The following is a 20,515-nucleotide window of genomic DNA, read 5'->3' on the forward strand; positions in this document are numbered from 1 at the left end:
AGGGTGGAATGTTTAGCTAATTAATTGGCTAGATGAAACCCCCATGAAAACCCTTTCAATTAATTCTGATAAAAGCATTCTTGATTAATAGGGCAACACATTTTTTATATAATTGTTTCTAATAAAAGAACTTTAAAAATCTGTAGGTGGCAGGCTCCATCACTGAAAAGGCAACCCCCCCCCCCCGTCTCTGAAAACACCCTATTTCACATAGGATGGCATGCATCTTCGAAGATAGCTCCCACTATGACAAATACGTACATCCTTTATTAACAAAGAGGGGGGAAACAAAATGCTTACTCCATTAATATTTTAGTGTAAACAAATTTAACTGATTTAGCATGCAGTCCTATATGTTACAGTCCTATATGTTTACTTTGAAGTATATTTGATTGTGCCTAATAGGTCTTAAATCCTGTGATCCTCTGCAAACTTACTAGGAAGTGAACTCCCACGTGGAGCTTACTTTTGAGGAGGAAACACAGGCTCACTCTAGAATTTACTGGTATGGCAACCATCCCATGCACATTTATTTGAACCCAATAGGACTTGGGGCCCTCTAAACTGGTGCTTTTAAAGCAGATGTATTCTGCAACATGTCATTGGCACAACAGCATACCCCACAACTGTCCTGGGCAAACTAGAACATACTGCTTTTCCCCATGAGAAAACAACGGCCAATTTAAGAGCTGTGCTCTCGTGCAATTTCAGGATGCAATCTCACCCCCCAAAAGTGATTTTCCAGGGCCGCATTCTTGTGCAGCACACCAAACTGTGTGTTTTGGGGCACTGTGCCCAGAAAAGTGCTTTTATCGGGGCCACAATCTCACACAAGAGTGCAGCCCCGGAAGACAGCATCCCGTTTTTTCTGTGTGCCGTGTTGGATCTGCAATAGTAGTGAATTAGGGGTGGATTTATACTGGAGGGTCCACACAGTGTTCCCTGTTATTTCTTGTTCTGCAATCCTTCCTCAACTGCACTGCACTATTGCTGCCTAGAGGATCACTCCTGCGGTGCTATTGTGCAACAAAAGCGCCACCAAAAAATAAACTGGAGCATTTGTGGTATGAAAAGTTACAGGAATTCAGCAGAGAGGTATGAGGACATGCGCTGACTAGAAGCAAAGCGTCACGTCCTCCCTGAAACCTCTGCAGGACCAAATGCTATTGAAAGCAGGGTCATGTCTAGCCACTCTCATACTATCATGAGCACAAATAATCATGAATGCACAGCGGAAAGAATGTCTGGAGGGAGCCCTTGCTTCTGGAATGCATTGCTGACAACCATAATAATAATAAATAAAATATACATATAGTTTTAGCTCCATGCATTTACAGTGGTACCTTGGGTTAAGTACTTAATTCGTTCTGGAGGTCCGTTCTTAACCTGAAACTGTTCTTAACCTCAAATGCCACTTTAGCTAATGGGGCCTCCTGCTGCCGCTGCACGATTTCTGCTCTCATCCTGAAGCAAAGTTCTTAACCTGAGGTACTATTTTTGGGTTAGCGGAGTCTGTAACCTGAAGTGTCTGTAACCTGAAGCGTCTGTAACCCAAGGTACCACTGTATACAGAGAGACTCTTTGTTTTCATGGCAGTTGTCCCTTGTTCCCTGCAAACACATGGCTAGAAGGCAGAACAAGCAACCAGGAAAGTATTTTTCTGCATTGCACTTAAGATGGGTATGTCATTATCTTAGGCAATCTGTGCTTTCCGGGGATCCAAGACAAGACATATACTTACAAGGCAAAGCCAAAGTAGCATCCAGATTCCCTGCCCCTTGCCCCTGCCCCTGCCCCCCAAGCTAAATTAGCTTTATTTTCTCCATACAAACCCCACTCAATACAGACACAGAGCATGAACCGAGGGACCAGGCATGCCAGACAGTTTTGGCACAAATGCACCCAAGTCCCACAACAGCCAAATGGTATAAAGTTTGTGAAGAATGAAACAGAAAGGAAGAGGGCAAAAGGGAGAGGCTGGATGTTGCTTAAAAACAAGAAGAACCTTTCCATTCAGGTCTGTCTCTCCCGATATATCTACTGACAAAGACACCATTCAGTGGCGTAGCATGGGGGGTGCAGGGGGGCCGGCCGCACCGGGCGCAACATCTGGGGGTTAGGGTTAGGGGGTGCAAATCCACGGGTTAGGGGGCACAAATTACTTGCCTTGCCCCGGGTGCTGACAACCCACGCTACGCCACTGACACCATTGCTAACTGCACGAATAGTGTCGCGTCGAGCTTTGGCCCTGAGGCTGCAGTTCTCCGCACCACTAACCTGAGGGTAAGCACCCCCTGAACGCAGTGGGATCCAGCCCTCGCTCAGCACGTGCAGCAGAGCAGGATGATACAACGGACTGCGCCACTGAAACTGCAGCTGACAGGTCACATTTTTTTTATGCTTCCCTGCGCTGCTCACAGACTCCTCTATAAGCAGAAAACCCACACAAGACAGAGCGAGCGTTTTTCTCTCTTCAGCTTGCAGGGAATTGTTGCTGGAGAGGTTAGCACTGGGGGAGGGGGGATGTTTAAACTCAGTCCTCCACCTGAAAGCCAAGGTGGTACAGTTCACTCTATAACTTCGAGACTTTGCCACAGAACTTTCCAAACTTTTCGTGTTGGTGACACACTTTTTAGACACGCATCATTTCGCAATACAGTGGTACCTTGGGTTAAGTACTTAATTCGTTCCGGAGGTCCGTTCTTAACCTGAAACTGTTCTTATCCTAAAGCACCACTTTAGCTAATGGTGCTTCCTGCTGCCGCCGCGCTGCCGGAGCACGATTTCTGTTCTTATCCTGAAGCAACGTTCTTAACCTGAAGCACTATTTCTGGGTTAGCGGAGTCTGTAACCTGAAGCGTATGTAACCTGAAGCATATGTAACCCGAGGTACCACTGTACAGTGGTACCTCAGGTTACAGACGCTTCAGGTTACAGAATCTGCTAACCCAGAAATAGTGCCTCGGGTTAAGAACTTTGCTTCAGGATGAGAACCAAAATCGTGCAGTGGCGGCAGCGGGAGGCCCCATTAGCTAAAGTGGTGCTTCAGGTTAAGAACTGTTTCAGGTTAAGAATGGCCCTCCAGAACGAATTAAGTTCTTAACCTGAGGTACCACTGTATAGCAATTTAGTTTTACTAGCAAACCGGAGATTAAACTAACCCCTTTCTAACTCCGGGAGGCGCACAGGGAGCCTTCGCACCATACACCTGCACACTGCAGCTGACACACTAACATGTTGTGACACACAGTTTGGAAAGCTCTGCTTTACCACCTCATTCTGCCAGGACGAAGGGTGGGAAAGCCCGAAATCAGCCAAGGCTGGTCCATTAGGGCAAATTGGGCACTGACACACTGCAGGACTAGTTTTCATTTAGTAATGCTGAAGTAACAGTATGTACGTTGCTCAGTGAACTGCCGTTTTGGGATTAATGGCGTGCACTATTAAGTATGAATCAAAAGTGAAAACATGAAAGGGGGCTCCAGTTTCAGGTTGGGAGTCAGAGGTGGGTCTAGGTCTGGAACAGTTGAACAAAGCCAGTATAGTGCAGTGGTTAGAGTGGCAGACTAGGACTTGGGAGACCCGGGTTCAAATCTCCACTCAGCCATGAAGCTCACTGGGTGACTTCCCTTCACCCTAACCTACCGCATAGGGTCATTGTGGGAATTAAATGAGGAGGGGGAAGGACCATGTATGCCACTTTGAGCTCCTTGGAGAAAAAGGTGGGGTAGAAATGCAATAGAACCATAGAATCACCGAGTTGGAAGGGACGCTGAAGGTCAACCCCTTGCAATGCAGGAGACTTTTGCCCAACAGGGGGCTCAAACTCACGTTCCTGAGATTAAAATTCTAATGCTCTACTGACTGAGCTATTCCAGCAATAAATATATTAACTCATCTTGACCCTTGGTCATACTGGTTATGGAGTTGGGAGTACATAACCTTTTGAGTGGGGGGAGCAAGTTGGAAAGGACTACTTTATTCAATTCTCTTTTAAAAAATCAACCAGTTGCAAAGATTACAGTAACCTCTTTATAAGGTAAACATAAAGGACCCCGGACTGCTAAGTCCAGTCAAAGGCGACTATGGGTTTGAGGTGCTCATCTTGCTTTCAGGCCGAAGGAGCCGGCGTTTATCCACAGACAGCTTTTTGGGTCATGTGGCCAGCATGCTTCTGGCACAACGGGACACCATGATGGAAACCAGAGTGCACTGAAACGCCGTTTACCTTCCCGCCACAGCGGTACCTATTTATCTACTTGCACTGGCGTTCTTTTGAACTGCTAGGTTGACAGAATCTGAGACAGAGCAATGGGAGCTCACTCTGTCAAGGGGATTCGAACGGCCAACCTTCTGATTGGCAAGCCCAAGAGGCTCTGTGGTTTAGACCACAGCCCACCCGTGTCGCTTTTAACCTCCTTATAACAGGACTTTGGGAAGGGTTTGGAACGGAACACAAAATAGCTTCCCTGTGGAGTCTATATTGTTTTAGAATTGCCTTTTCCTTTCCCTATGACGATAATCAGCGAGAGGGTGGGGAAACCCCAAAATTAAAATAAATAAATAAAGGAGCAGCCTTAAATTGTGAGTCTGCAAATTAAAATGAGCCATCCGTTAACTAGCATAGGCTGGCCAGCCCACTATTAAAAGAATCAGGCTAATATTGTGTGATCTCACAAACCAGCCGCAGGAGGAAACAACCCTACCCCGTGTCCCAGTGGCCGTTGCTCTGGAATTCCTGGCTTGCAGAGAAGCTGGTCCCACTCTGGACTCCCCTCTCGGGCCTCTCTGGACATAAATACCCCCCAAAGAACTTGCGCTGCGCTGACCGCTAGTAACCTTTCCCCTGGGAAGTGCCTGCGTTGTTTATGGGAAGGAGGGAAGGAGCCTGCGAGGGCTGAAGGATGGGAAGGGGAAATGAGGGGAAGCTTGGAGGGGGCAAAGGGAAGGCATGCGGGAGAAGCAGGCATGGAATGGTACCAGGGCTGCAGGACAGTGGGCAGATCTGCAGCAAGAAATCTGGCAGGAGACAGGTGTGTTTGTATGTAAGAGAAGGAGCTCGGTAAAATCTACAGCGTGTGTTCAATGGAAGAGCAATCTTTGGAAAGGAGCAGGTGGCAAATAAGCATTCAGCAAGGCAGAAGCAGCACGGGCGGAGGATAAATAAAGCCGTGCTTTTCCAAATGTCAGACAACACACAGAAATCGTTATTTAATAAAAGGAGAGGAACTCTTAACAGCCCCCCTCCTAAGGGTTTTACTTTTAGAGTATGAAAAAGAAAGGAATTGCTGTTCTCAGTGGAGCCGTGCTTCTGTATGTGTCCTGAGTGAGGCCCCCTGAATGGGTAGAGATGAGCCCAGGGCAGTGACTCATACAGGGTTGCAGCAGCCAGACTCTTCCATGAATGGGCTTTTCTGAGACCACTGCTACATTGGGTTTGACCAAGTGACCTAGGCACACCCACTGCAGATGCAGACAAAAAGAAAAGGAATAAATTGTTAAGAGATACAGTGGGCACATATCAGTGGTGGGTGGAGCCAAAGGCCAAAGGGGCAGGACGTAGCACAATGGATGTGACTCTTAACCTGTGTACCAGGGATGAGAAACGTGGCACCCTACAGACATTGTTGGACTACATCTCCTATCATCCCAGACCCTTGGTTATGCTGGCTAGAGGCTGATGGGAGTTGGGAGTCCAGCAACCTCGAGAGAAGGATTTCCCAAACTTGGGTCTTGCTAGACTACAACTCCTATCATCTCTAAGTATAGCAGGGCCAGTAGTCAGGGATGATAGGAATTGTAGTCCAAAAAAACCAGCTTGAGACTCAAGTTGGGGAAATACTGATCTAAAGGCTCACAGGTTCTCTGTCTTCGCTTTGTGCAACAGCTGACATTCCAGGCAAACAAATGTCTTTTCTCTCTCTTCTAAACAAACCCGTCCCTATCCTCCCATCCAGAAAAGCAAGAAGAGTTACTTAAAGTTCAAGGACACATTTCAGTCAGGCCAAAGCACTTGGGGGGGGGATGTGGAGGAGGACCGGGGGGGGCATGGTCTGGGAGCATCCTGAGGGCCTGATAAATAGCATTCAGTCTCTGAGCCTGAGAACCCCCCCAAATGCTTGCTATGGAACCCCTGAACACTGCAAAGGATTCTAAAGCAGTAGTCTCCAAACTTGCCCCCTCACACCCCATCTGAAAATTGTGGAGTCTCTGCACAGACCACTGAACTATTTCTCCTTCTTTTTTTTTTTGCCTGTTGTAGCAAATCATAACGTTCTGTGCTAGATGCTGTATGATTTTCAATTGTGTTTTTTATTGTCATTTATATATTGCATTTTATTGATTTCCACAGAATTTGGATTTCAATGCAACAAAATAAAAAAGAAGCAGTCAAAAATCAGTATGTACCGTATTTTTCGCTCTATAAGACGCACCAGACCACAAGACGCACCTAGTTTTTGGGGGAGGAAAACAAGAAAAAAAAATTCTGAATCTCAGAAGCCAGAACAGCAAGAGGGATCGCTGCGCAGTGAAAGCAGCAATCCCACTTGCTGTTCTGGCTTCTGGGATAGCTGCACAGCCTGCATTCACTCCATAAGACGCACAGACATTTCCCCTCCCTTTTTCGGAGGGAAAAAGTGAGTCTTATAGAGCAAAAAATACAGTATATTAAATGCAATGGGTGTGCTCTCTCTCCTGCCTTCAGCCACAAATCCACAGACACTCCTTAGACCATCAGAAGGAAGCTTGTGGAACACGGTTTGGAAGCGCCTGTTCCAATGTGCACCACTCTTCCATAGTCCCATATATGGACAGAAAAGCATCAGGAATGACCTTGCTTTGAGCTGGATTTCTAAACTGGAGGTCTCCAAACCACTTGAAAACGTTGACATGCGCAGCTTCTCCCCGGTGGTAAATAAGGTCTCATTTCATGCCTTCCGGCACTGCACAGATCCCAAAGAAGGGGTTTTGTTTTTTTTTTTTAAAAAAAGGCAGCAGTAAACTGTGAATGTGGATAGGAACAATGACTCAGGGATCTCGTTTCTGTTTGGATTGCAGGGAGGTCAAGAAAGGGAGAGAGAATAGGATGTGAGTCAAGCAGGTTTAAGCTGCTACATTCCTTTGTTTTGAAGTGGTTTTCTTCTCGCTCCACCCCACATGTGCAAGGCAGGAATGGGAAGCAAGAAGAGAACTGGGCAATTCTCTCTCCTTCATAATGCTAGAATGAGCATTCAGCATTGCCTTCCACGACAGGCCTGCTGAACTTCCAGCATCTACTGAAAACTTTTTGAGAAATCCCACTCATTCATTTGACTTATTAGTCGCTTGTAACCCGAAGGAAACTATGAAGATAAAGCAAAAAAAGAAAAAAGACATACAGTACATAATATCTTTGGGGGGAAAGTGTGTGTGTGTGTTATATAACAAATTAATGTTTCATATAATGTAACATCAATTTTGGACGCGGGTGGCGCTGTGGGTTAAACCATTGTGCCGCTTAGGCTTGCCAATCAAAAGGTCGGCGGTTCGAATCCCTGTGATGGGGTGAGCTCCTGTTGCTCAGTCCCTGCTCCTGCCAACCTAGCAGTTCGAAAGCACATCAAAGTGCCAGTAGATAAATAGGTACCGCTCTGGCGGTAAGGTAAACGGCACTTCCATGCGCGCTGCTTTGGTTTCGCCGGAGGCAGCTTAGTCACGCTGGCCACATGACCTGGAAAAACTGTCTGCGGACAAATGCCGGCTACCTCGGCCTTTAAAGCTAGATGAACGCTGCAACCCCAGAGTCATTCATGACTGGACTTAATTGTCAGGGGTCCCTTTATCTTTTAACATCAATTAATAATAATAATAATAATAATAATAATAATAATAATAATAATAATAATTTTTATTTATATCCCGCCCTCCCCAGCCGAAGCCGGGCTCAGGGCAGCTAACAACAATAAAACAGTACAAAAGTACAACACAAACAACACTCTAAAATCATTCATTATAAAATTAATTAATGAAAACTCCATACTCAAATAATAAACAAAGCAATAATCACACCCATTAATTAAGAAATAAACAAAAGCAAACAAAACCTCAACACACACACACACCCAGTCCAGTGGGCATGCTAAACCAAATTCTGATTTTATAGATTTGACAGGTTTTTATTTGCATTGTATGGCACTCCCTGTATGCTGCTGAGAGATGGCTGTGTTTAAGCCATACAGTATATAAATTGTCTAAATAAACCAACCAATCAGGAACCATCCAATGAAACTCACTAGCGGGAGCTTTCAGACATATTTCCTAACACATCACAGAGTTCATAGAAGGAACTCACTGCCACAAGATGAGAGAAGCAAGCAATGGCCAAACCTCCCTCAAGCCTTAGCAAGAATCCAGGCAGCTAGGCGGTAAACAGGTAGGAGCAGTTGCATTTCAGTCCATGGGCCAAGGGCAGATGCGTAGTCAAAGCCACGCATGGACCAAGATTGAAAGCGATGTTCTCATACAGTGGTACCTCGCAAGACGAAATTAATTCGTTCTGCGAGTTTTTTCGTCTTGCGAATTTTTCGTCTTGCGAAGCATGGATTCCCTGGGTATTAACGGTTTTAAGAAAAAGGAAACAAACTTGCAAGACGTTTTCGTCTTGCAAAGCAAGCCCATAGGGAAATTTGTCTTGCGAAGCAACTCAAAAAACGAAAAACTCTTTCGTCTTGCGAGTTTTTCGTCTTACGAGGCATTCGTCTTGCGAGGTACCACTGTACCAGAGACTATGAGTCCCTTTGGACTGTTAGTATTTTGTGGGAGGGATTCAAACACCAACCGAAAATTTAGGTCCATGTAATGAAAGCGGGTTAAAGGGCCCTGTTGCCTGAGTGCAACAAATTGACTTTCTGAAAAAATGAACCAGACTCTGTGGTGTTTGGAAAGCGACCGCGAAATGCATGGAAAATTATGGGGTCCATGAATGATGAAAGGGAAGAGCACCCCACAAGCAAATGAGGACAACCCAGAACCAGTGTTCACTGTTGTATAACCGCCCTGCAAACTAACCAGTAAAGACGGAATATAATCTAACCTTCACATCAACTTTGTGTGAGCAAACCAGGAGGAATGCTCACCTGGGCAAGCTGTAAACATGCATTCACAGCCCAATCCTATGCACGTCTGCTGAGATGCAAGACCGATGGGACTTATTCCAGGTAAGTGAAAATAAGAATCACAACCTAAACCCCAGTTCCCCATTTTGGACATAAGAGGAAGCTGTAGTTTAAGGCAAGGAGGATCAGAATGCTGCCACAGAGGAGGTGCTCAACAATGGCTTAGCAAGCTATGAAATGCATGTCCAAATCAGGCCACTGGGCCAAAGGGTGCGATAAAGAGTCATGGGGGGAAATGGCTTGGGTCCTAAGAGACATTAAGTGAAATAAGTTTCCCCTCCCTTCTAGCCCACTATGGGGCTGGGCCCTCCTGAACAATGCAGGAGGGGTATGGAATGGGGATTGCTGCTCGGGGAGAAATCGTTCCAAAATCAGGCTTGGGTGGTAAAATAAGTTAAGGACATTCAAGGAAGGAAAATTTCCTGCCTCCTCTGATCCTTCCCCGCCACATAGATCCTGATCCCCATCCCACCCAATTCATTTTTTAAAAATATTTTTTAAATTAGTTTGACATAAAAGTTGTGCACAACAAACATAACTATTTCAAAATTTTAAAAAGGGTTCTTTTGAACCTTCAGACCTCTTCTCTCCCCTCCATGGGTTCCATTTCTAAATTTTATTCCTGCATCTTTTACTTTAATCTACCGTAGATTCCGGTGTATTAGGCGACTGGGCGTATAAGACCACCCCCAACTTTTGCTGTTCAGTTTTAGAGTTTTAGAGTTATAGAGTTTTAGCGTCGCCAGGGGCATTGTGAGCACCCCGCCGCTTCCTCTGCCGTCGCAGCAGCAGCAGCAGCAGCCTAAGGTGGGGTGTTTGGTGGGTGGGCGGGTAAGTGCCACGCTCAGGACTTTCCACGTCCCCTTCTGTGGGGAGGGAGGGGGAGCGACGACAGAAGGGGCGCCTCTGCTCACCGGCTCCCTCTCCTCCTTCCCAGTGCGTATACCTGATGTATAAGATGACCCCCGACTTTTGGGGTGATTTTCCAGGGATAAAAAGTCGTCTTGTACGCCGGAACATACGGTATCTATTATATGATCATAGTACAGTGGTACCTTGGGTTACATACGCTTCAGGTTACATACGCTTTAGGTTACAGACTCTGCTAACCCAGAAATAGTGCTTCAGGTTAAGAACTTTGCTTCAGGATGAGAACAGAAATTGTGCTCTGGCAGCACGGCAGCAGCAGGAGGCCCCATAAGCTAAAGTGGTGCTTCAGGTTAAGAACAGTTTCAGGTTAAGTACGGACCTCCGGAATGAATTAAGTACTTAACCCAAGGTACCACTGTATCCAAAATTCATGCTACTTTACAAGTGTCATTGTGTTCCTGCCAATGATTTCAGCTGTTTACAGTGGTCTCTCAAACAATTTAAAAAGTTAGTCCAGTCTTTTAAGAATACTTGGTCTTCCTGGTTTCTGATCTTTCCCCCCACCCCACTCAATTCAGGAGCTCCCCAGACCCTCCAGAATGGCTTTTCAGGGCTGCAGGAATAATAGACTTAGAATTGCAGAGTTAGAAGGGACCCCAAGGATCAGCTGGTCATCTAGTCCTGCAGTGCAGGGATCTCAGCTAAAGCATCCATGACAAATGGCCATACAACCCCTGCTTAAAAGCCTGCAAGGAAGGGGAGTCCACAACCTCCCGAGGGAGACAGTTCCACTGCCGAACAGCTCTTACTGTCAGAAAGAAGGTGTACAGTAAAAGAAATATTCCTCCCTGAACTTCCTTAACTAACCATCCACACCATTTAAGGCGCATTTATAGCACATAAACAGTCACAGCTTCTCTCAAGCAATCCTGGGAACTATAGTATGCACCCACAAAGCCCGGTGCCTCTAACAAACTACAGTTCCCAGGGTTCATTTGTGGGAAGCCATGTGCTTTAAATACCGTACTTTTGCTCTATAAGACTCACTTTTTCCTTCCTAAAAAGTAAGGGGAAATGTGTGTGCGTCTTATGGAGCAAATGCAGGCTGCACAGCTATCCCAGAAGCCAGAACAGCAAGAGGGATTGCTGCTTTCACTGCGCAGCAATCCCTCTTGCTGTTCTGGCTTCTGAGATTCAGAATATATTTTTTCTTGTTTTCCTTCTCCAAAAACTAGGTGCGTCTTGTGGTCTGGTGCGTCTTATAGAGCGAAAAATACGGTACACAGTGTGGGTGTGAGCACACTCTCCAGGCTTGAGATCAAGCACTCTAAATATGGCAGGAACTGATCACATAGGGCTTTGTTATCATGGGCTCGATACTGGGGACTCACAAATCATTGCACCTTCCGGCACTGGGAGATATTTCCTGCCCGGGCAGAACTTGCATGCTCCCATTTTTAAAAAAAATGTCCTGCAATTTGCTCAGTTCTCAAATTGTGAATATTTACTCTCCGTAAGCAAACAAGGATGTTTCCTTTATGTCTTCTGAAAGCATAAAACAAGCAGCTCTCCCCTTGATTCGGGGCCCTTTGTCTCAAAACAGACAAAAGCTACAGGGAGTTGTTTCTTTTTATGGTTTAGCTACTCTGGATTTCGGTTTGCATAGCAGGAGTGTGACGCAATATGGGAGAAATGAAAGAGGAAGTCTGCTCTCTGTCAGTGCACCTTCCCCTTGCAATTTCACCTGCATATTTAACTGTCAACGGGCTTTAGGGATTAGATTAACCAATCAATATGCATCTTTTAAAAAATAAAAATAAGAATATATATGGATTACCGTTGGAAAACCTGATTTAAACTGGTTTCTCCCTCATTTAGTGATTTGAATCATAATCTAAATCGCCGATTTAATTCAGTCCCCGCCCTGCTACCCTTCAGTGCTGAACAGCATCCACAGGAAGGCCTGACAGGCTGAGGATTTAGAATGAAACAGGACCTTCCAGGTCACACAATAAATGGCTCCCAGGCAGATCGGCATCCCAGCAGCTGTTCATTTTGGAAATTAAATCAAAACTCCCAGGACAAAGCAGGCGAGAAGTGAAGGCCAGAAGGAGAGACTGGCTGGATCAGGCCGATGATCCAGTGCAGCGCCCTCTTCCAACAGTGGGGTGGATCCACATCTCATCATATTTAGTGTCAACCTGCTGAAATTAAATGAAGCTTTCTTTCAATCACTTGTGTATCTAGCTCAGTACTGTCTACACTGGCTGGTAGCAGCTGCCCAGGATTTTAGACGGCTCTCCCCCACCCAGGGATGCCACAGACCAAACCTGGGAACACTGAAATACAAAGCAGATTCTCCGCCACTGAGCCACGGTCCTCGTTACACCATGGTACTGCACCTATAGTTGGCAAAGGCAGCTGATTTCAATGGGTCTACTCTGAACACAACTAAATCTGGATCCAACCCAGTGACTCCCAGTCCGGACATGGAATGCAATGGTTCCCTTCCTGTTTTTTTGTCTCCCCTGGAATAGGTATTCGGAGGTAGACTGCTTTCGAACACGAAGTCTCCATTTAGCCATCCTGGCTAGCAGCTTTTGGTTGACCAACCCTCCTCAACAAATTTGCATCCTCCCCTTTTGAGACGGATCCAGAACAGCAGGGAGTTCCACAAAAACAATTCAGGTGTTGTGCACGGTGTCTGTCCCAGTTCTGCTGCCCATTAACTTTATTGGGTGACTCTTAGTTCTAGTATTTTGAAAGCGTAAGGGAAAAGCCATAGGACCATGCGACCTGCATGAATCTGCGGTCTGCTGCTAGCTGCTGATGGGCAGTGCCCCGGCTTCTCCTGCTCTCACTTCCTTAAGGATCTTTAATCCAGACTTGGACCAGATTGCTCTTCATGCTGAAGCCACTTGCAAAGAGAGCAGCCCCCCCGAACCTGTTGCCCTCCAGGTATTGATCGACTGCAGCTCCTACCATCCCTGCTCACTGGCCACGTTAGCTGGGGCTGATGGGAGCTGGGAACCCCACAACATCTGGAAGGTGCTAGCTGGGGAAGGCTGAGCTAGAGGAAGGCACTCTTAAAACCAGGCCACTCTATCTCTCTTAGAAATCTTAACATTGCCACTTCCCTTCACCTGAGTCATTTTTTCCTAATGCAAAAGCCCCAATGCTTTACCCTTTCTGTATGGAATGATGTGCTCTCTCTCTCTGTCTCTCTCTCTTTCTGTCCATCTCTCTCTCCCCCCAGCTTTGATAATTTCTGTCCCTCTGTTCCAAATGTGCTGGCCTGTATAAACGCATTACAATACCGCCTGTTTTATTTTCAGATCTTTCTCTAATAATCCCCAAGCAGGGAATTTGCCCTTTTCGCTGTTGCGTTCATTGCCTGATCTCCATGACCTCAAGATCACTTTCCTAGAGCGTTGCTCAGACCCCATCAATGCGCAATTATGAAGTTGGCAAGGTGGTTTCCCGCCCCATATGCACTAATGGGGGTCTGATCTGGTTGAGATTAGCCATGAAAGACAGTGTGCATTCCTTATGCACCTGCCATTTCAGTTATACAGTGGTACCTCAGGTTACATACGCTTCAGGTTACATACGCTTCAGGTTACAGACTCCGCTAACCCAGAAATAGTGCTTCAGGTTAAGAACTTTGCTTCAGGATGAGAACAGAAATCGTGCTCTGGCGGCACAGCTAAAGTGGTGCTTCAGGTTAAGAACAGTTTCAGGTTAAGAACAGACCTCCGGAACGAATTAAGTACTTAACCTGAGGTACCACTGTATTTTCATTGCGGGGGGAGGAGAGAGAATTTTGGACTCTATATTCCATCAAATTCCACCTCAAAAATTCCACTTTTTCCATGAAGCTTTTCTCACAACCTCCTAATCCTCATACCCAATTGTAATTTAAGCCAAATAACTGGGAACTGAAATAATGGCACATTGTCCCTCCATTTCCTGTCCCTTCTGCTGTTTTCTGTCTGCTGCACCTCAGACCAGTCTTCCCCAACTTGCCCCCACTCAAAATGTTTGGGACTACAATTCCCATCAGACTCTGAACAGCATGTCTAATGGTCAAGGTTGGTGGGTGTTGCAGTGCAAAAACAGTAGTTTTCAGCATTTTTCACAATGAGAGCCAGTGTGATGTAGCGGTTAAGAGCGGTAGACTCGTAATCTGGGGAACCGGGTTCGCATCTCTGCTCCTCCACATGCAGCTGCTGGGTGACCTTGGGCCAGTCACACTTCTTTGAAGTCTCTCAGCCCCACTCACCTCACAGAGTGTTTGTTGTGGGGGAGGAAGGGAAAGGAGAATGTTAGCCGCTTTGAGACTCTTTCGGGTAGTGATAAAGTGGGATATCAAATCCAAACTCTCTCTCTCTCTCTTTCAAGCCAAAGATCCTGAATTAACCCAAACATGTATTTGGGAACCAAATTCTCCTTTTTTGATGCTCACCTTAGATCAGGCCTTGAGTTAACCCCAGTAGTGGGTCCCAACCAGTGTTAGAAATTCAAATATATAATCTAGGTGCCAAATGGCTCCTTAAACCAGGATTATGGCCGCCAACATGGATTGCCTAGTTGCCATTTTTGTGCCAGACGGCTCAAAGGTTGTATTTTTCAATACGACTTTTTGGTTCCTGAAATTCATTCTGATGGTGCAGATAAAATATAACGGATAGACTTCTACAGGATGCGTTGCTAGTGTGCGGAAACAGCCAAGACCCAAGGATCCCCAGGCATGCACCTCCAGATGGTGGAGACGTCAGAAGACATCCTGGCACCTGGACCATCCCTCACTTGGTCTCAAGTGGCTGATAGCCAAGGTGCAAAATGCACCTGTCGAATTTCGAACGCTGGTCCCAACATGACAGCTGAAGACCAATGGTCCAAAACATCTGGCTAGAGATGGCTGTTCTGCATTGCTGGCCTTAGGGCAGGGATCTGCCTTCCTACCTCTTTGCAAACTTTGTAAACACATAGAAGATAGGTGCATTAGAACGACGCAGGAAACATGATTACACTGAGTCAAGGCATTGGTCCATCAAACTCCACTCAGCCTACACTGACTGGCAGTGGCTCTTCGGTTTCAGACTGGGAGTCCCCCTCCCCACCCCCATCTAACCCGAAGATGCCAAAGGTTGATCCTGTTGCCTTCTGCATGTAACCATATTCTCTGCCAGTGGGCTACCAGCTCTTCCTACAGCAGGGGTAGGCAAACTAAGGCCTGGGGGGCTGGATCTGGCCCAATCGTCTTCTCAATCCAGCCCGCGGACGGTCCAGGAATCATGACGGTCCAGGAATCGTGTTTTTACATGAGTAGAATATGTCCTTTTATTTCAAATGCACCTTTGGGTTATTTGTGGGGCCTTCTTGCTGTTTTTACATGAGTAGAATGTGTGCTTTTATTTAAAATGCATCTCTGGGTTATTTGTGGGGCATAGGAATTCGTTCTCTCCCCCCCTTCAAAATATAGTCCGGCCCCCCACAAGGTCTGAGGGACAGTGGACTGGCCCCCTGCTGAAAAAGTTTGCTGACCCCCTGTCCCTGTCCTACAGCAAGGCTCTCTTTTCCTTCTGCACCCCCAGCCCTTAAACTGGGTGGGGGAACCTCGTTTCAACGTGAAGGACCAATGCCACTGGGCGGGCAGGCAGGGACAGAAGCAAAAGTGAGTGGGGATGACAAGTGTAAATATTACTGCCCTTCCTTAGGCAGATTTCTACAAACATACCCTTCTCAAAGCTACCAGCATGAGTTTGACCAAACTGCGGGAGGCAGTGGAAGACAGGAGTGCCTGGGGTGCTCTGGTCCATGGGGTCATGAAGAGTCGGACACGACTAAATGACTAAATAACAACAAACCCTTCTCTTATCTCCCATCCAGACAACCAAGTGGTCTTAACAGAGATCAAGGACTTGTTCTGCCCTGACATAGACTCTCAGGGTGTGAAGCTGGGGCCACAGATCTCTCAAGGGCCACATCCGACTCACAGGGGCCTCAGGTTCCCCTCCCCTGCCTTAAGCTGGTATAGCTCCATCAGTAGAGCATGAGGCTTTTAACCTCAGGGCCTTGGGTTTGATCCCCATGCCGAGCAGAAGATTCCTGCATTGCAGGGGGTTGGACTAAATATCTCTTGGGGGGCCCTTCCAACTACAGTTCTAAGCTACAGCGAAATACATGGAAGTGTGTGTGTTTGTTTATGTATGTTTGATGGTTTATATATAGATATGTGTGTGTGTGTGTGTTTATACATATAATTTGGCAATCGTGTCTCTGCACTCTCAGCACTATGGGAACTGAAAAATTCAGTTTAAATCTGTCCAGCTGACAAGCACAAATGGGAATATTTAGCACCAGGCGGCAGGCGGGTAGTGGGGGGAGGAGAGAAGGAGGAGGAGGACTCAGCAATAGAATAATAAAAGAGTTATTGCAGGGCAGGATGGCAGGGGGAGCTTGCATACTGGGGAGTGGGCATACGACCCATCGTGGGGAGGGGAGAAGGGGCAGGGGGGTTTCATGCCAAGGCTGAGAAGAAGAATAAAGGCCAGCAAGGCTGGATGTGAGGAAGAGGGGCACCTGCCCTCGCCCTCCAAACAGTCCCTGTTGTTGCCAAGGAGAGTCTTAACAACTGTGAGAGCTAATACAGAGTCACGGAAGCAGAACTAGGAAGACAGCAAACGGCAAGTGCTGCTTGTGGTGGGGGTGGAAGAAGAGATCATTTGCTGCTGCCTTCGCTCTGTGGTATTGCTTTTTTTGGGCCACACTGCCAGTGTAATCCAACCACCGGGCTTCTTTCTCTCTGTCCCCCCCCCCCCCGCTATGGGGGTGCACCAAGATCCCGGTGCAGCAACCCCTGGAAAGACGCACAACACTCCTGCTTCAATAGGCCTCTCAGTCATTCTCCACTGCCTCCCTTTTCTCCTCCGCACCCCCCCTTTCAACAATGCCGCATGGCTAAAGCAAAAAAGGGGGAAGCAGCAGAGAGTCATCACTTTGACTTTAGTTCTTCCCCATCTCCTTTCTCCAAAAGCCAAGAGGGAACCCCCCCCCCAAGTGACCCTCATAAGGAGGCATCCTGCACTTGCTCTATATAGAAATCCTCTATTCTACCACTTTTTGTCCCCAGTGGTTTGGGGGCGGGTCTTTTCTGCATGTGTAAAACTTGCCCTGCTTGTTTGGGGAGAGGGGGCAGACCCTACAGCAACCTTGTCGCTCGCTAAGGACTGCATAATCACCCACAATGCACTGCAGCGGCCCCCACAAAGCCCTTGCCCTTTCCTGACCCTATAAAGCACTCCCGAATCTGCTGCTGCCTCTCTGAAACAAACAGCGCCTGTCCAACAGCTTAGAGGCTCTGCAGAGATCCTACTGGAGAGGAATCCCTAGGATCTTCTGGACCCCCTTGGCGCTTCTTCTGGACCTGTTCCAGTCCCATAAACCCGATTTGGCCCTCTTATACGGGACCCCCGTTCCATGCTGTCTCGCCCTGCTAAAACTCCAGTCCCTCAAGGAATCCCATCCATCATCATGACAGGCCTACAGTAGCCCCCTTTAAAAACACACACACAAACACTCCGGCAATCTATGGGTCCCAGTGTCACACACAGCTCAAAGTAAACTCCTTCTGGAACCCCCCAAACTGCAAAAATCTGGGAGGCAAACCTTGCACACACACGCCGACACATCCACCCACCCAGAAATGCCTTGTCCTCTGCACAAAAACCCTTTTATACAACTGGTCATCACCTTTAAAGCCCTATAGGACCCCCCCTCATCATGCCCCCCCCTCCACTAAGGGCATCCCAACTCCAGAAGACCTATATAAGGCAACCCGCAGCTTGGCAAAACTCTCTTTCATTTCTAAGGGCACACCATAGCAACAGAATCACCCCCCCCCCCAAAAAAGATAAGTCAAGCTCCATAATGCTACCTGGGGATGGGGAAGGGAAGATTCCCTGCGAGACCCATCAAGAAATCGCACCAGCCCCCATATGCGCTGCAGTTCCTACAGGACAGCCCACGGAGGCACGAACAGATCGCCCGCAGTTTTAAAACAACATCCCTGCCAAGACCACTAAAACTCCACCAAAACGCCCCCTCCAGGGGTCTCCTCGGATGGCCCACGGGCCTCCCCTCCAAGCGCCCTTCACTTCCAGGAGACCCACAGCCGAGCAAGGCCACGTCAGAAGAAAAGCCCCACATCTTCGACCCACGGAGCACTGCCCCCACACAGCAACCCGTTCCCCAACAGGGGACTGTTCTTTCCTAGACGACGCCACCCCCGCCACCCCACATTTCCAGAGAGAACCGACCGATCGCCGCGGCCCCCTATATTTCCACCCCTCGACGTCCAGCTACATCTCCCCGCTGTTCCCTTCCCCCGGGCGCGCCCTTGCGCTCCGCCCGCCCCGTCGGAAAAACGCGCGTTGGGTGCGGGGAGCCTCCCTCGCTCGTCGTCGCCGCCGCCGCAGCTCACCTTGACTTTCTGCAGGCGGGTCAACTGCAGCTCGTGGACGAAGGGGTTGGGGGCGGCGGCGGCGGCGGCAGCCTCTTCCTCCTCCGGGGCTGCCCGGCTCGAGGCCCCCTCCTCCATGGCCGTACCCCCCTTCCAGGCTGCCCTTCTTCCAGCCTGGGAGCTGTCCCCGCGGCCGGAGCCCGGGGCCCTGGGCAGGGAGGAAAGGATGGGGGGGAAGGATGGATGGGACAGGCGGGCGGCTGGACGGACGCCCTGGCACCGGACCACGGCAGGAGGGAGCCAGGATGCGAGGCGAGCGGGGAGGCGGGGCCACGGCGCGGTCGTCACGGCGACACCGCCGCTGGGGGACGGACTTTCGCTTTGGAGGGGCCGGATGGAGAAGGGAGGGAAGGAGGGAGAGAGGGAGAGAGAGGGCCCAGGCTCCAGCATCTCTCCATCTCTCCATCATCAGTCCCTCCCTTCCTCCCTCTTTCGCACCTGCCTCTTCCCACTAGCAAGAAAAGATGGGTTTTAAGCAAGGGAGAAGCACCCGTCGATTGGCTCCTTCTCAGAGACGTCTGAGCAGTGCAGTGGTGCTCACTTGTATAACATATTGGGGGGCGGCAAGGTAAGCCCCACCCCGCATAATCGACCACAAGACGCAGCACACGCACACTATTTGAATGGCAGTGCCCATCAACTTTGGGGCGGCCCCCTCAAATGTTTTATTGGCGAAGGGACCTCGTCCCCTAAGAGAGTTGGGCTCCTACAGAGCAGTGTGTCCCTGTAATCCCCAACCCCCCGCAACGATAAACCTCAGATTCCCCCCCCCCCACAGAGAAGACTAAAGTTGTAGCATTTGCAGAACCTCAAAAACTGAGGCAGAATGCACACGCGCTATTATGTATCTAGATCAAACTGATTTTATGTAACAAACCAATACAGATCCCCTGCCCCCAAATAGACCCATTCCTTTCCCCATGGAACAACATATACAGCCAGTGCCGGGTTTACGTATAAGCTAAACAAGCTATAGCTTGGGGCCCCACTCTCTTTGGGGCCCCCCAAAAATTAAAGGACAAAAGAAAACTTTGATAAAATACATATCTTGCTATATGCAAATGGCTTTCTATACCTATTCGGTACATAAATTTCATACAGCATATATTCAACACAAAAAACCCAGTGACAATTTGTTGCTGACAAAGGACAGCTGGGCATATAAAGGGCCCCATTACCTTCATAGCTTAGGGCCTCATCAAACCTAAATTCGGCCCTGTGTACAGCCACTATTTCCCCTCAATTTGTGTGTATGTGAGAAAGTAGCCTGCTTTCCCTCACTTTAATGTCTTGCATTGCCCCCCCCATGGAAAAATCATGCAGACCCCCCTGCACCTCCTCTCTCTGCCCCCCCCCGCTCTTTTCGTTGCACGGCTATTTCCCTCCTACTTTCTTCTTTCTGCTTTGGGAGTTGTAATCCTTTGTATATTTTTAGGAGTAATCACGTTTCGGAAGGCTGCTCAGTGCCCATTGCGAGTTCTGTGTCACCGAAGCTCATTACTATGCCTCTTACAAGTAATGAGGCCGGTTTTTTAATTGCAGCTATCTGCTGATCCTCGCCACAGCCTTGCAAGGTAGGAACGAGCAGAGGTGCTTGTTGCCGGCACCAGGAAGGGCGGGAAACGAGGTTAAAGTTGTTATGCACAGAGCAGCATCAACATGTATAATAGGGTTCTTCAGTCTATAAAAGATGCAAACAGCCTGCAGACAGCAATTACCGTACATAAGGGCATAGGAGTGCACTGCTGGATTGGGTCAATGGCTCTTCTAGCTGGCGTTGTTGGGAACTGGAATCTGGCAACGACTGTAGGGCTATAGGTTCCCCCACCCCTGCGTTATATCATTATTATTTGCAGAGAATGAGAGAGCAGGTCCCTGCCTGCAAGGGGCTTACAATCTAGGCAGTGACACAAGGGAGATAGCAAAATAACAGAAGGGCAATGGGGGAGAATGGGGGTGCTTCTGA

General features: G+C 48.0%; 1 protein-coding gene across 1 annotated transcript in view; it reads right to left on the bottom strand.

The window, feature by feature from the left end:
• LOC310828836 (lysophospholipid acyltransferase LPCAT4-like) overlaps positions 1-18,954 on the bottom strand; it is a 33,006-nt gene extending 14,052 nt beyond the window's left edge. The window contains exon 1 of the mRNA XM_083706762.1: positions 18,511-18,954. Coding sequence (XP_083562888.1) covers positions 18,511-18,939 — 429 coding nt within the window. The 5' untranslated portion in view covers positions 18,940-18,954. The remainder of the gene's footprint in view (positions 1-18,510) is intronic.
• Between the last annotated feature and the right edge of the window lie 1,561 nt (positions 18,955-20,515).

This window comes from Podarcis gaigeae (assembly GCF_964106915.1).
Source record: "Podarcis gaigeae genome assembly, chromosome: 13".
NCBI classification, from domain to species: Eukaryota; Metazoa; Chordata; class Lepidosauria; order Squamata; family Lacertidae; genus Podarcis; species Podarcis gaigeae.